At 36.0% G+C, this 17,617-nt stretch overlaps 1 protein-coding gene across 1 annotated transcript; it reads left to right on the top strand.

Annotated features, from left to right (window-relative positions):
• Positions 1–2,584: 2,584 nt before the first annotated feature.
• scamp5a (secretory carrier membrane protein 5a) lies at positions 2,585–14,722 on the top strand. The gene is made up of 7 exons (XM_079604119.1): positions 2,585–2,880; positions 5,005–5,065; positions 5,282–5,401; positions 6,204–6,360; positions 6,460–6,561; positions 8,375–8,492; positions 11,815–14,722. The coding sequence occupies exons 2-7, from the start codon at positions 5,059–5,061 to the stop codon at positions 12,004–12,006; spliced, it is 696 nt and encodes a 231-aa protein (XP_079460245.1). The 5' UTR covers positions 2,585–2,880; positions 5,005–5,058; the 3' UTR covers positions 12,007–14,722.
• The last annotated feature ends 2,895 nt before the right edge of the window (positions 14,723–17,617 follow it).

A 17,617-nucleotide genomic window follows, 5' to 3' on the forward strand; every position in this document is an offset into this window, starting at 1 on the left:
TGTAAAAAAAAGTTGCTAACTTAAATTTTTAAGTACAATCAACTTGGACATGTAAGTAATTTCAACTTAAATTACGTTAAACTGACGTTGGTAAGAATTAGCCATCTCGTAAATGCTTAAATGCTTAACTTATTTCAATTAGCTAAAGCAATGTAAAAACATACGTTGACCTAACTTATTGATCATGTTTTGTTTCCACAATATAAATATACTTAAAATGTATCTCTATGTGATAATGATAGACGGATCTATTGGTTTACTTCATCTAAAATCTGTCGACCTGACAATCTGTCTTTCTTTCTCATTTTTGCCCTCAAGAAATTCCAGATCCAACACGGATTTCAAGTAGATACTGATACTTCAGACGAGAGAAGCATTTTAGAGCATGCAGTGTTTTCTTATGTCATTGTAACGTTACAGAGCGCTGAATATTATTGCCAGAGGAATCTTGGAGATCAATTATTTATGAAAAAAAAAAAAAAAAAAACAGGTCAGCGTTTTGCTGAGGGAAAGGCAAAAAAGTCTAGGCCAAAGATAACTGGCTCAGAATCAACACTGGAAATAATATGCAATGTGATTTGCTCAGCAGTTTTATAATGATGAAACTATGTTGTATTATGTAATGAAGTATAAGAAATTTAAAAAGATATGTGTAACTTAATTTTGGTCAATATACTCTTTTGTTAATTTCCTATTTATTTTTTTAAGAATTGAATTAGTCTTTTTATTTATAAATTCACTCCTATAATTCTGGTTCTGTATTCATTAACTGAATCATCATATAGCTGACTGTAATGTCTAGTTATGATTATTGTTTCATGTTTCTTGTCACAGTCATGTCACGGTCTTGTCATGTGATTCCCTTGCCAGCATGTCCAGTGCTTCCCGTATCTCGTGTCGTGTTCTGATTGGTTCATTGTTTCATTGTGCATAGGTGTGTCTTGTTCAGTCATTGGTCGTGTGTGTATTTAAGCCGTCATGTTTGCCATGTGTCTTTGTCAAGTATTGTTGTGTGTAACTTGTTAAGTGTCATGTCCATGTCCTTGGTTTTTTGAGTAAACTGCACTTGGGTTCTGCAAACTTGCTTCCAGTGGATTTAATGTTGCACTGACAATCATATGTTTCTTTTTAATATAATTTATTCATTTTTAATATAGCTACTCCTGTATCATATACATTTATCCTTTTACTTCTTATTGATTTAATCACTAACATTTATGTTTATGTGGTTATATTGTTCTCTTCACTCAAAAAATATGTTGGCTTTAATTAACTTTTTTATGTCAACAGGTCACACATAATTGGATTACGTTAAACAAACATAATTTGTTCATGTAACTATAACATCATGGAATTAAGTAATTTTAAGCGACCCAATTTAAGTAGTCTCAAAGTGATTTTTTTTATTTTCATTCATCTGCGTTCTTTCTGTTTTTCTTAGAATTGACTGTTATTCATATTCAGGAGAAATAGACTGCATATTGATGATTTCTGCAGACATACGATAATGCATGATCTTAAAACCACAGGCTATCTGCTCCAACCTACTGCACAGTTGGCAAGATCACCATGACTTTTAGAGATGACATGGCCTGATGAATGCTAATCTATGCAGAAAGGGCCTCAAGGGGCGCTACCTTATCTATCTTAAGGATAGAGATGTTATAAAATGTTGTGACTTTTTATTGGGGTTCAGATCGATCTATCAGCGTGGATTCTTGTTCTATTTACTCTCTTCAACTTGTAGGTATTATACTCAGATCTTGTCGATAACAGCATTTATTTCTATTTAATTGTACTTTTACTTACGTTTCACTTGAATTAAATCTTTTTATTTTAATATTACTTTTTAATTGTATTTATTTTATAAAATTTGGTTATGATTTCATTACTTATCCATAACAATTGAGAATTAGATCCAAATGCAGTGTAAAATGTTTATTAACAAAAATAAAGTACACCCAGGTATTGGGAAACATAGGCAACCCCCCCCCCCCCCCCCCCAAAAAAAAAACAGTAAATATAAACTGGGTGCAAAAAACAAAAACAATTGAAACCGATGAATGTGATACATTAACAAAGGACAACTCCAGATACTGAACAAGGGACACACAAGTAGGACTGAAAATACATACAGGAATGACTGACCAACAAACAAGAAACAATCAATGAAACTAACAAACAACAAAGTTTCTTTGAGTTTCTCAACAAAGAAAACTACAAACTGACTACAAGCTAAACAGGAAACAGGAACAAAATAGAATAAGAGTCCCAAGCAGGGGTTGTGACTATTTTGTATTGTCTACCACAACATTATGTATGTGCAAAAGGTGACATGTATAAAGTATACACGCACAAATTATTATAGTAGCCTAAGTAATAACATTCTGTATGTGTAAAAGATAATACATGTATGCGTATGCCTATGCCCTATAGGCTATATCATACATTTAATAAATGTAGTACCTTTTACACATGAAGAATGTTTTTACCTAAGTAATAGTCTATATATAAAATGACTTTGCTTCAGTACCGTGGAGAGCGGCCACACATCTCTTGAGGAGCGAGTGAAAAATGAAATATCGCGAGTGTAGAGTGCTCACACACACGAGCTGATTTATTCAGCATCACACACACACACACACACTCATCCCTCGCTCGCGGAACTGATGCTCGTCGACGCGCTTGCGTGCGTATGTGTGTGTAGGAGTACCGTGACGTGATTGTTTTCACTCCCATTTTCTTATTATCATCTCACAATATAACGGATTTGGAAACCATCTCCATCACAAGTGCATCGATCATTGAATGGAAAGCGGTTTAATAGATGCAACTGAGCGCGTGCATTGGCAGCATATTCTTGGGTGAACGCGCGAGAAGGTAGGATTTCCACCGATTTCTTTCACTTTCTTACCCTTGTTTTTTTTTTTTTACATATATGTACTGTGAACAGATTGATAGGTCTTACGTGCCAGGGAAAAGCAGAAATGGATGCAGTCTTAGCTTGCACTGTTGAATAAAACACCTCCCCGTTCAGCTCCATCTTTTCCCTTGAAGGGCGCTGTGCTCGACCTCTTTACCGCTCCGAAATGAATGAAAATGTGTTCGCAAAATATTCTCTTGCTCTTGTTTTCTCCTTCAATTCTTATCTTGCGTTTTATAACAACACTTCTCATTTGGATTAATGAAATATAACGTTAGGAAAACTAGATCATCTTTTCATATCTGTAATACCACCACAGCGACATGCCCTTCACTTTGCAACTGGGTTTGGCTAGAATCGAGCGAGAAAATCAAGCTACCAATCGGTTAAGAATAATCGCTACAAATAAATGGTTGACAATAATCGCTACGAATAAATGGTACATAATAACTTCTAAAGAACCAGGTTAAAAATATAGTCGCTATACGAATGAACGTTTGTAAATATTCGCTACAAATTAACGGTTTAGAATAATCGCTACGAAACGATTATTTTAGGTTCGAAATGAATCGTTCGAATCATTCTTTATTCTACTAACTCTAATCGTGTCCTATTGACAGCTGTATGGACGGAGTCCAACAAAAAGGATGATTCAGTTAGCAGGCCTGTACTCCTGATTCCTTCCAAGGATCAAATCAGAGTTCATTTTAATAACAATCAACAGTATTTAATAACAATTATGTTTACATGTTCGAAAATATTACCTACTCAGAATTTAACAATATAAACAAAAAAAGTGAGCGTCAAGTGAATGCATTAACTCGATTGCCATAAACAGATTAGGCCAATATTTTTAGATTTTTTTTTTAAATTAAATATTAATCTGAATTTGGAATATTAATCATTTGTAATATTCACCATAAATGATGTGTAACCTATCTCTGAACAAAAGTAATTTTGGGTTTAAAAAAAATCAAGCTATTCAGTCATCATGACATCAGTTTGTCGGTTTTTGTTTTGTTTTGTTGTTGTTGTTGTCAAGGGTTCTTCTATTTTTTAGAAATAGTTTTTAGATATGTTAGTTTTGGATTTTAAGTTGCTGTATCAGCAGAATATGAACTTTAATCTGAATATAATGTGCATGTAAACACGGCCAGTGTTGCTTAAAGGCACACTATTCAAGATTTTAAGATTAAAATATCCAAAAGCCACTAGAACAACGATATATATTTTGTTGACTTGTGTACTTACAGTATCCCAAACGTTTCCAACAATGTTTAAATTCAGGGAAATCAGGAATTTTAACCAGGACACTGACCGTGTCATTGCATCGCTTGTCAATGACCAATGACATCATATCCACGTTACCCTCGTTTTCCAGTTTTACTTTAGTAGAGAGTAACCACCAAAGACACTTTAATATATTATGTGTTTCATTAGATTGGGGAGCAACTGTCTGGATACACTGATCAACAGAAAACGAATCATTGTTATACAGTTAGTCTTATTGTTTGAATCGCTTGTTTTCTTGATTTACTGCGAGTAACATGTTTTCACCATGCCTCAGAGACAACACTATTTTGTCAAGTGGCTAACATAGCTTTCTCCGTCATAATATATATATATATATATCACAATACATTTTAAAATGAATTTCATGTCATTTAGCAACATGATTTCGGAGATGAAGACGACAACTCCCATGATTCATTCATGGCGTCATGAAGCCACGCCTTCGTTTTGAAGAGCGACCTCTACCTGCGAAAACTATATACTGTGCCTTTAAGGTTTATAGGTGTCATGTTTGTAAGCCTGAATGAGGAATAAAAACATTTTCTTTATAGGGACACAGCTGGATCTAGCTTGTGCTTACTAAAGTTATTCCATTGCTTTCTGGTTGTTTGTTTTTATTTTGCTGAAAATGTAGATGCATATCAAAGAACAAGCTTCGCTTTCACACTGGAATACATTATACTGGAAAATTAAGTTGCAACGCGTTTTTGTGTATAATAAACAACACTTCTTAAAGTGTTTTATTGCAATGTGTGAATTTGTTGTGTCTGTAATGTGTGTTTTTACAGGTTTTTAAAAATTACAGTTTGACGTTGGTGATCTGAAAGAAAAAAAGAGTCTCCATGGCAGGTGAGCGCTTTTAACTTTCGTAAACCAAACTGAATTGTTACCATATTCAAGTACCATGGCATTTACATCGTACTGTAATGCAGTTGAAAGAATAGCATGGTCCTACCATGGTACATGTCCAAAAAGCCCTGTCACTTCCATTGAATGTTGTATTAGTTTGTTACTGAACCAGGATTTAAGAGGTTAAGCTTTAAATTGTGTTTTTTCCCCCCACAGAAAACAATTTCCCTCCTCTACCACGGTTCATTCCACTGAAACCATGTTTTTACCAAGACTTCAACGAGATCCCAGACCAGTGGCGTACGATGTGCAAACGAATGTATTACCTATGGATATGTATGTTCTTAAATATTTCAGCTTGTATTTTATATTTTTGAAGTATTCTCATTGCATGTAATTGTTTGTTCATTACTGTGTGTGTGTGCACTGAGTAGATAGGCTTTATTTGCCATTACAGTGTCTCTTTTGTTTTCACTGTAAACACTGAGAAAAACCATACACATGAAAACTTGTAGAGACTGGTTTTGTATTTTGATCTATCGTATCGGTCCATGGGTAAAAGCGTGGGGTGTCATATTACTGTTGTTATTGTACAGTTTACTAGGTTATCATTAGATATCACAAGCATTAGAGTTGCTTTTGCCCATGCAGGATATTTACAAACTCCTTTTTTATAGCACACTAATTGGGAACTATTTTGAAATGAGTCTGGGAGTTGAGAAAGTAAGTGTTTGCTGAAATAAATATACATTTGTATTAGTTTCTAAAGTATTGTTAGCCTTGAACTTAGTTTACTTTAGCTATTAAACTTTAGTCATTGTGTGTCATAAATTCCAACCCCGTTCCAACAGATGAAATTTTAGTTTTCCTTGTAATGTAGTCTCCTACAACCCTAAAGTATGCATCAAATGCAATATTATGTATACAGGATACACATTAGATATACTTTGTAAGATAATGCAATCAGTTTTTATTTTATTTTAAATCCATTTTTAACTTTTAACTTTTTTTTCATTCAATACATTTTTTAATAAATATTCTAAATAAATCAAATGGTCGATATAAGCTTGAGTTGTTGGGTCTTTCATCACAGTTTTAAGTTGATATTAAATTAACACTTTTTTTCTCTCACTCGCAGTGAATAGTGCCACTCTAGCAGCAAACCTGATTGGCTGTCTAGCATGGATGTGCGGAGGGGGCGGAGCAACCAATTTTGGTATGGCCATTCTGTGGCTGATACTGTTCACCCCATGCTCTTACGTGTGCTGGTTTAGGCCCATCTACAAGGCCTTCAAGTGAGTTAAGTTCATGTTTAAATATGCTTCAGAGTAGTCAATGAATTGTAATCATGTCATTGTGCTTGACCCTAATGCAGTTCACGCTTTCTTTTGCAGGACAGACAGTTCTTTCAACTTCATGATGTTCTTTTTCGTCTTCATGGCGCAGGTGGTGATTAGTATCATTCAGGCCGTTGGAATCCCAGGATGGGGAGTTTGGTAAAAACAGCTCATTGTGTTTAAGAAATGGAATCAGATAGATAGATAGATAGATAGATAGATAGATAGATAGATAGATAGATAGATAGATAGATAGATAGATAGATAGATAGATAGATAGATAGATAGATAGATGGTTCAGGTGGCAGGATTGCCGAATGACTAAATAAACGTTATCAGCAAGATGGTAGAAAACTGTACATTTCTTGTCTATTTTCACCCACTGCTACTTGTTTCAACGACGGAAATAAGCGCATTTACAATAGCGTAATATGTGAGAGAGCGTCGCTATAGTGTGACGATATTGTATTCCAATTAGTAGCTCTTCAAATTCAATACCAAATCAAAACTAGTTGGCACATTATTTGTAATTGAAATGGTTTAATGACAATGGGGTTTTTTTTAATCTTTTTTTGTTGTTCAAAATGAAAATAAAGAAAGAAAATAGTTATAAAATAGATGCATGAGATGATAAAAATGTATACCATTAAGAGACAAAGAAAAAGAGGAGGCAAAGAAAGAGAGACAGAGAATAAAAGAGACCGAGCAACTGTTACAATCTTACTTCCAGTTACTTCCTTGACCATGTGTCCCAAATGTGAGACGTTCAAACTGACCAATCAGATAATTACAGCTTCCCCCATCATACTAAAGGTGTGGCAAATGGTAGACCCCCGATGTCGACGTGTCTTGGCCTACAGGCCTTGATCACTATCAGCACCTCTGCCTTTAGGAATTACAAATGGTCCTTTGGGTGAGGAAGAGGGGGTTGAAACCGTAAAAGCAAATGTCTTTGTTCATTTTTAAATATCTTTGATTATTTTCAATTCGATAGATAGATAGATAGATCAGACAGATCAGACAGACAGACAGACAGATCAGACAGACAGATCAGACAGATAGATAGATCAGACAGATAGACAGATCAGACAGACAGATCAGACAGACAGACAGATCAGACAGATAGATAGATCAGACAGACAGATAGATAGATAGATAGATCAGACAGACAGATAGATCAGACAGATAGATAGATAGATAGATAGATAGATAGAACAGACAGATAGAGAGACAGACAGACAGACATATAGATAGATCAGACAGACAGATAGATAGATAGATAGATAGATAGATCAGACAGACAGATAGATCAGACAGATAGATAGATAGATAGATAGATAGATCAGTCAGACAGATAGATCAGACAGATAGATAGATAGATCAGACAGACAGATAGATCAGATAGATAGATAGATAGATAGATAGATAGATAGATAGATAGATAGATGGATAGATGGATAGATGGATAGATAGAACAGACAGATAGAGAGACAGACAGACATATAGATAGATCAGACAGACAGATAGATCAGACAGATAGATAGATAGATAGATAGATAGATCAGACAGACAGATAGATCAGATAGATAGATAGACAGATAGACAGATAGATAGATCAGACAGACTGATAGATCAGACTGATATATAGATAGATAGATAGATAGATAGATAGATAGATAGAACAGATAGATAGATAGAACAGATAGATAGATAGATAGATAGATAGATAGATAGATAGATAGATAGAACAATGCCAGTTCCTGTTGGGTTACCCTATAGAAACTCAAATGACTCATATACTCTTGCGTCACATATATTATTTTTAGCACACACATAGTATGGTCTGTTTAACTTTAGAGTATATTAGGATGTTATGCAATATTCTGAATTCATACAATCTTTTCATGTACTGTACTTTTTAAGTGGCATGCTAATGAGCAGAATATCTCTTCTTTATGTTTTTCTATTTCAGTGGCTGGCTGGCCACCATCACCTTTTTCAGCACTAATATTGGCTCTGCCGTTGTTATGCTGATTCCAACCATAATGTTCACTGTCGTGGCCGTTTTCTCCTCCATTGCCCTCACCAAGGTACCCGTAATTGTTCCTCCATCATTATTGTTTTGAATATAAACAGATCTCATGTTCTCAATGTTTTTTGTTGATTAATATAATGTTTATCCTGCACAGAATTTACAGTACTCTCTTACTTGTCTTTTTTTCTCCTGAGAAAAAAAAATCCTCAGTAAAACACATCTTTAAAAACATAAATAATTTGATAACAATTCTTGAAATTTTATATTTGAAAACTTGTCCTGTGTTATTAATAGAGCTGTGACTGTGGCACTTTTTGGCGGTGGACCAACTACCGGTGTTGGTGTGGTGGTTGGGTATAAATATATATTGACCTCAATGAAATACATTTTGAAATGTATAAAAAAAAAGAATCAGGCTCAAACATCCGTTTTGTAACAAATGTGCATGTTTATTTGACCACTTATGTCAGTGAAACACTACAGACTGTAAAACATTGAAATAAATATAAGTAAATAATGGTAACCTAAATAATATAAGAAAGTTAAATATTAAATTAAAAAAACATTACTTTTGTATTTCCCCACAAAGATATACTGTTTGGGACAAATACACTTGACGTGCGTTACTAAATCTAAAAAACACAAACAATAGAATTTGACGTTCAAGTAGCGTTTGTCTACTTTACCACAGTAAGGGATGTAATTAGTATAGTAACTAATTAAAAGTAAACGAAAGGAAGAAACGTCCATAATTCCCTGTGAAAATTGGTGAGACGTGAATGAAGATTTGACAAATCAAACGAGAGGTTCATTCCATGTCCAGTGGAATAACTCATGGAATATTGTTAAATTTGTGGAAAATCAGGTGACCAGATCGCAAAACAGAATACAAAGCCGCCAAATAGCTTAAATTTATGGGCTCATGTACCTCTCTCATTCGGCACGAATCCAAATGTTTCCACGGTTGCGATATAACATTTCATTGCTAACCTACTATTTATTTTGTAAACAAAGCTTTGTGGAGTGTCTGTCAAATATTTTTCAATTATTCAGCAGAATTCATTATTCGTTTTGAAGCCATTGGGTCTCATTCACTAAGCATGCGTACACACAAATTGGTGCGTGAAATGTGCGTACGAACGATTTTAAGAACGAATCACTATTCACCAAAAATGGCGTAATAAAAGTTGTTCTAAATTTACGAAAAAATATAGGAACAACTGAAACCACACGTACGCAAAAAAGCACTTACTCTGTACGACCTTATAATCGTGTTAAGAATTTATATTTCATCCTAACACGACTATAATTATATTGAAGTATAGGGGCTTTCGCACTGGATAGTTGTAGGAACTAGCCATCAGGGTGGTTCCCTGAGAACTAATGGTTCCCCTAGGTACGTTTTCTGGTTGCATTCGCACCACCAGTAGGAACTCTGAAGTGATGTTAGACGCGCTTGAGGTTGTGACTTTTATTTTGACAGCGCGGCTGACCTTTATTTCAACGCCGCTGAGAACGCCAGCCAGAGCCTTAGCAAACAGTGCCTTCATTCTCCGTGTACATTAGTTTGCGATCTGTCTAGCAGTCCTGTCTAATACGTTATTAGATAGAACTGTTATGGAAAGACAGTATATGAAAAGTTATTAGCGTATGCCGTGTGGTTAATGTCCAATGCTGCCAGCTGTACATAATCATGTTTCTCTTGGTCCCCTTAAAAGTTGCATCGGATTTTCTCCTCAGCGTAAAGGTTGAGAGGTCCATCTATCACTGTTTTCCATGTTCGTAGAGTTAGTTAGTGGAGTAAATATATAGGCTAAAATCTGTGTGTGTACACAGCCTTTTTAAAAAATGGCAGGTGTTTCCCGTGCTTTCGGCCAATCAGCGGCACTAACGCCACGGATATTTCCCATAGCGCTGTTTTAGACCAAGGGGGTAATCCAGCACCCGGAAACTGAAGCCTCCCCGGGAGCCGCCATTGTAGCAGAACTTCACCTGCTGTTAGCATTCCTTTGACTCCCATTCATTTTGGCGTCACTTTGACAGCGAATAACTTTACATCTGAGGCGTTTAAAGACTCCATTTGTCCATTATTTATTTCAAAAGAAACACGACAATGTATTAAAGGCTCCATTACCTTGTATCTTACGTTATGGCCCCGTAGAAGCACTTTTTGTAAAAATAGGCTAACAATTGCATCATAACCACGCGACTCTCTGTCGCACAGTCGAGAAATTACCGTATAGACCGGCGGAGAAGCTCGCAAGCAATCGGCGGGACGTGGAGGCATAAAGTCTGATAAAGTCAAGGGAGAAGCCCAGAGAGTGATAAAGTTGCTCCTGCTGCTGCTCATGGACAGCTAATGCTAACGCTCTCCGTCTCTGCGAGATTCTGAAGGGAATGATTCAGATTTCTCTCGGCACAGCTACTAGAAGACTGACAGCTGTCAGTCAGGTTGCTCACGTCACATCTACGTCATCAAGCTCAGTTTGAGTCTGCGCAGTTCGCCTGCCGATCAGGAAGTGAGTGCTTCTAATTGACTTCACTTTTCTCCGTTGAAACTTATGGGGTCACTGCGTCCATTTTATATACTGTCTATCGTTTAGACCATACTCACTCTGAACTAAGAGTATAGCACAGCCTTAGTTATTAATAGCCTGGCTAACGCCAGACCCAATTCTCGTTGAGACTTGGGTCTGGGAACCACATGTGCATTTTCTCGTATTTGAGGCGTGGTTTACGAATGCCCGGCGCCGTTTATTGGGTGCTAAGATTGTCTATCAAATGCGCCTGTACGCTCATAGCCAATCGTTTCCATTATACCAGATGACGTATGTAGAGCGACAGAAATTAGACAAGGAAGAAGACGATGGGTAAGATATTTTTGTGTAAACAATGACGTTCAGCGACTATTGCCGTTTGTGCAAGATAAACATGAGGGTTGAAGGTATATATGGATATAAACAAACTGCTTAGTTGTGTCGCATATATGTCGTCATCGTCTTGCTGCTCCCTCCCCGTTCTGTGATTGGTTCCCTAGATGAGGCGAAAATCTGGTCCATGGTATCCATTTACATTACATTTATGCATTTGGCAGACGCTTTTATCCAAAGCGACTTACATTGCATTCAAGGTACACAATTTTTTACATTTTGTCAGTTCTTGCTTTCCCTGGGAATCGAACCCATGACCTTGGCGTTGCTCGCGCTAACGCTCTACTGTTTGAGCTACAGGAAAGCCTTTCATACTGCCTTTCATAAAAAAGTATTTCATAAAATTGCGCTGCGCAAAGGCAGTATGGGGAAACCCAGGCTAAGTTATTAATGTCCTGAGCTATAAAAAAAATCAACCTTCAAGCATTAAATTGTCTTCTATCTTAGGTTCACAACTTCTACCGTGGTAGCGGAGGCAGCATGAGCAAGGCTCAGGAAGAATGGACCACCGGTGCTTGGAAGAACCCTCATGTCCAGCAGGCAGCTCAGCAGGCAGCTATGGGCGCCGCACAGGGGGCCATGCCGGCCCAGCAACAGTACTCCGCGGCACCAACCTACAACTATGACGAGCCAATGTAGATCGTTTACAGCCTCAATGGGGGGAGGGGACAGAAACAGGGTATTTGGGTGGGATAAAGTCAGTAAAAGACTAGTTTGGGGGAGGGAGAAAGGAAAGATATATCTGACCAATTTGAATTCAAATAGGTTCCCACAGTACAACAATACATAAGCTTTTGCTTAAACTGTTTTAAAAGTGTGTGATAGTTTAAGGAGTTGCTTTTGGTATTTAGACCCCGTAAATAGGAAAGTATCAGTTTTGCCATGTGGTGTTACGGCAGATTTAATTAACGGTTGTGTAGTGTTTCTCCACTTAATGTATTTTAAACACTAGATCACTGATAAGGAAACATTCCAAAGCTCACTATGTTTCGATAGTAAATAGATTCTCAGATGGTTGTCAGATTCGTCTATGTGGTATTTGCAAGCCAGTTATATATTTTGGTTGGCTGTTAGTATTCAAAAACACATTTCGACTATTTAGCAGACACATCTTTACTCTCACATCTTAAGAATAAACGTTGGTTTTATGCACAGACAGAAGAAAAGATCAGCTTCTGTAAATAAATTGACTGGTATTTACTTGATCTCACAGATGAAAAGGTATAAAGCTTATAAACATTACATTGTTTCTGTTGAGCACTCTACATCAAGTGCAAGTACAAAGAGAGCTTGTTTTGTCTTGTCAAGTTGTTTTTGTTTGAAGGTACAAAGGAAAGCCATATGTTTACATTGTTTTAGTTGTTGCGTATTTTTGTTTGCGTTAAAGGTTGTTTTAATACGTGTAGTTGTGTTGTTTTACCTCAGGATTTATTCGTCTCATTTTAATGCTGATGTACTGTAGCCGAAGTTCTAACGAAATCGATTTGATGAAATATTTGTACATGTTGTATGTTTGTACATTAGTTCAATTTAAATGCTCTCGAATAGAGTAAATATTTAATCTACTCTTAGCCACAGGCTTGTTACACAGTTAAATCCATTATGATCTAAATCTGCTGAAGAGGCCAATGTTTTAGCGTTGTTCTCGTTGATATCACAGAAATCATAACTGTTGTTTTGCAAATAATCTGAGACTTCAGTCATTTCTGGCTTCTGGGTGGTTTATTCTCCAATGGGTTAAAAACTGCAACTAAAGCACATTATGAAGTAATATTGTCACAAGTACAATATATATGTTGTATCATATTAATTATTGATTACAAGTGATGTACAGTACAGTAGTACTTCCCAAAATTGTCCATTTGTGATGATTTTGCTTGACTTTTCCTGAAAATATCTGCTCTATTACACATCGACAAGCAATTTCTGTGTGAAATTCCTGAATTACATAAATTTAGTAGTGCTGTCAAATCGATTATTGTATTAATACACACACAAACTTTTATGTTAGATGCGACAATAATCGCAATAATCGATTTGACAGCACATGTAGAGATTATTTAACATCTTTCAGACTTGAAAAATTGTGGATTTGTAAAAAAGTAGAGCATTTAGTAAAATTTGTTGTTCAATTTCAGAATTTACAGTCTATCTATGAGGAGCTGGTTAGTGGTCAGTATATGGTTGACTGTAGAACTGGGTCATAGTTTAAGGAGTATAAAGAAAAGAAAATGAAATAGATTATAGTGTACAGTATATGTAATATGTCATCTCAATGTCTCTATCAAGGCTTGTAAAATACTTTTAATCATTTCAAGAACTGTGAAACATTTAATAGGCCCATGCCATGTGTGATATTATTCATGTATGTTTGGGGACTTTTTCTATGTACTCTTTTTGTTTATGTAAAGATATTTTTGTTCAAATTTCGTTAATGTGTGTATTTTGAGTGTTTTAAGCGTAACTGTTCGACTGTGTGATGCTAAGTACACAGTTGTGGGGCATTTTGGTAAGACTGGACTTCCTGTGCAAAGCTTGGCTGAAGTTTCGTCCCTGATTGAAATCAATAGTCCTGTTGCGCCCTCTGGTGGACTGGATGTTTTAAGCCTGTTTGTTTTCTGACAGTCACCCAAGAAAACGTTGACAGAAGCAATATTGATATCTGACATGCATGATTTGATTACATCAACAAGAATACTATTTTCAGCCGCACCAGCAAAAGCTAAGGTCACTGTCCTTTCCAAGACCCGTCATGTTCTTTTGTGCCCTGATTTCTTTATGCCCATGTATTCCAACAGTAGATAAAGCCTTGTTCATAATGTAAAGTTAAGTGAGTGGAAAGATGCCAGTAGTAACGTAAAACAGATAGTTGTCTTTGTACAGTGAGTTGTGTGTGGTGCTTGGTAAATTTGTGAACTCAACCAAACCTCGTGCCATGTGTGTGTGTAGATGTTAATTATTTTGTCAAGCCTACGGTGGAATGTATTGTTGACTTGGAGACAAGACCTACAGTCTGGTACATTTTACTGGTTTCCATTTTTTTTAATCTCTTTTCTTTAATGAATTTTTTAAAAAATGATTTTGTATTGATATCAATTTAGCCACATTTCTTCCCTTAGCCACTATGTTTAGTGTGCTTAATCACCTTAATTTGTAATAAATGCAATGTAAACACCATGTTAGGTTTCCAGAGAAAAACTATACTTACAAATCAAACAATCATGCAAACATGAAGCTCAATAGTTGTGATTTCTGAAGGTGGTTGTTTTTGAAGTTTGAGATTTTTTTTGGTTCAGTTTGTATTACTTTTATATTATTTTGTCTCTCCCTGATGGATAATAAACAGATAATGTTTATTCTGTGTCCTTCCAATTCTTTATAGTCAATTAAAAAAACCCATTTTCATTATTTTAATAAAATAAAGGTTAACTGAAATAAAATACTTCTTTTATTTCAGCCTGATGCAAAGGCAGCACTTCTCATTTTCATTTAGTTAAATTGATGTACTAAAATAATTAAACCTTAAAACAAAAAACTAGATTATAGACTAATAAAAACTAAAGACTAATAAAAAAAATGGCAAACAACAACAAAAGTACCTACAGTTAAGAAAAATTAAAATGAACATGGAAAATATTAAAATAAAAACTATTTAAAAATATCATTAACTATAATTGTATCTCAGTGATAGTAAAATAACACTGAACACTTAAAAGGCTCACAGAAGTGCCTTGAAACACACATCCTTATTAAATGTGGTGACGCAAGGAAACAGGAAGACAGGGCGGGACACATCGAGCAGCTCCTCCCCTTTTTAGAATAGCCAATAGCGTTTAGTTTATGTCACAACTCGGCCAGAGCTGTTGAGCTCAGAAAAGCCGCAGTTCCCTTTCGATACGGTTCACTCACATTGAGGGGCTGTTTACACGACACCGTTTTCAACTAAAAACGTAAAACTTTTTATGCATTTTGAGTGCCTGAAAACGCAAAGTTTGGAAGTTTGATTGTAAGTTTTTGAAAACGGTCTCCGTGTAAACAGCAAAAACGCAAATCTCTGAAGATGATGATGTTACATGCATATTACGTGTCAGGCTATTGTGTTTCATCGCTATCTAATGGCCTGGCAGCAGAATACAGGGTTTTTAGTCGTTTTCGTGGATCCGTGTAAATGGGGATCGTTTTGACAATGGTGTCGTCTGTACGTGAAAAACTCAAAGGAAAAACGTATCAGTTTTAAGCATATCGTTGTCGTGTAAACGTACCCTGAATCGGAGTTTATTCTCCTGACGCTATATGGAGAAACTCCGTTTTCTCCAAAATACGGAAGCCTGATTGGTTCAGGTGCACAGACAATTGGCTTTCCAGCCCAGCAGCGCTCTAAGCACTAATACTATTGGGTAAATTGGCAGTGGGCGGAGTCACACAGACCAAAACAAAAACCACCGTTCCGTGTATTTCAAAGTATAATAAATGGCTGTAGCATTGTTGTTCAGAGATGTTTCAGAAAAGCATGTTTCCTGAATATCTGCAACATATTAGCTATGGTGTTTTATGATGTACTATATCCAGTAAAAAAAAAAATACATATATTTTCTTTACCATATAGGCCTATAAGTAAAACAATTATACTGTACAATATATTTTGCATAGGCTACGAGGAAGATGTTTTGGCCAATGCAATGCAATGCATTTTGGCAAATTAAGGGTTAAAAACTAAATTTGAAGCAACGTCTTGTTGCGTAGTCTTTGCAGTGCTCACTGCAAAGGAAAAAAAAAAACGTGCTGACTGCGCTAACATATTATATTCGCACATTATTCATGAGAGGTAGGCTAAACCAATATAAAAGAGGTGAATAGCCTATTCAGCGATATAGTAAATAGAGCGGATTTGGTGTGAAACCTGCAGGGAACTCGACAAGTCTTATAGAAAAGTTTGTAGGTCATATAGCTTGAGCTTGTTTCAAGTTTTTATTGACATATTGTCTACTTTAGGACTCCAAACATGAACATGAACTTATCCGGTTTGTTAATGCCTCCTTTTTGTCTGTTTCCATTCACATTTTTATGTAGATTTGAATATGTTGTTTGTCTGTTGTGTGTTGTTGTGCCTGACCCCCTCCTCTCCCCTCAATTTTCCACCATTTCCACACACATTTTTTTTTAAAACCTTTTTTTTACCTAGATGTGAATCATCAGAGCTAAAATTGCACATCCACCAGTAGATGGCACCAAAAGCCTGGGTGGATTGCATCTGGTCTCCACTTACTGAGAGAAGTATACTACCATTCTACACTAGCTGTTTTTTAGGTATAGGCTAGAGTTTCTATACCCAGCATCATTTAAATAAGTGTGAATGAATAGAATACTAGATGATCTACTACTTTTGCAAAAATGTGCAGTATAAAGCACAATGCACTGGATACTATATCCCACAATGCAATGTGCTAGTCTTGACAAGGAAGCACTCGTATTGTCAACTGCCATTGTAACTCATTATGACTAAACTGAGAAAATGCAACACGTTTTGGGTTTTTACAGAACCAGCATATCGTTTTGAATGAAAGACCTTTTTATGACAATTCATTTAAAACATTTAAGTTGCGTTCAGTGAAAAGACAGGAACTGTGTTTTGTTTCAGTCTTTTCAAAAAGAAGTAAGATGCATTTAACTATAGAGACGGGCAGAATGCAACAATCTTCTGTTTCAAGGACAATAATTCTATATGAAAACAAAACAATTTGCATCACCATTTTGGGGCACTGAAATACGTTTCCTCCAACCGCTAGCACTTAGCCCTAAATGCATGAATGAATTGCCACACATGCAATTAGGATTGCATTAGCTTCCCATTTCTTTCTGCAAATCTCAAAAGCTCAGCATTGAGTCCTTATTTCTAACTTTTAATAAAATGGAGCACTTCACTGCATTTAGTGTCCATGAACCAGCTATCATTCAAAATGTCAAGCGTCTAAAAGAAATGTGAGAAGTGCTTGAACAGGCTAATTCTGTGTGCCACAATACCATTGTCTTTGCCCATTTTACCATCCGCAAGGGAAAATTTGTCCAAACGGTCCAAAAAGTGACAGCAAATCTCACGATTTGAGGTATCATTAAAGTTCATAGCACAAATGATTGTGTTTTGTTTAACACTTTTCCTCTCTACTTTCATCTCAAATTGTGTATGCTATTCTAGACGACTGTTTTGGCCCTGTATGCCTGAATACACTATTCAGACAATTGCTTGTTTTGT

The sequence above is a fragment of the Phoxinus phoxinus genome (assembly GCF_949152265.1).
Source record: "Phoxinus phoxinus genome assembly, chromosome: 25".
Taxonomy (NCBI): Eukaryota; Metazoa; Chordata; class Actinopteri; order Cypriniformes; family Leuciscidae; genus Phoxinus; species Phoxinus phoxinus.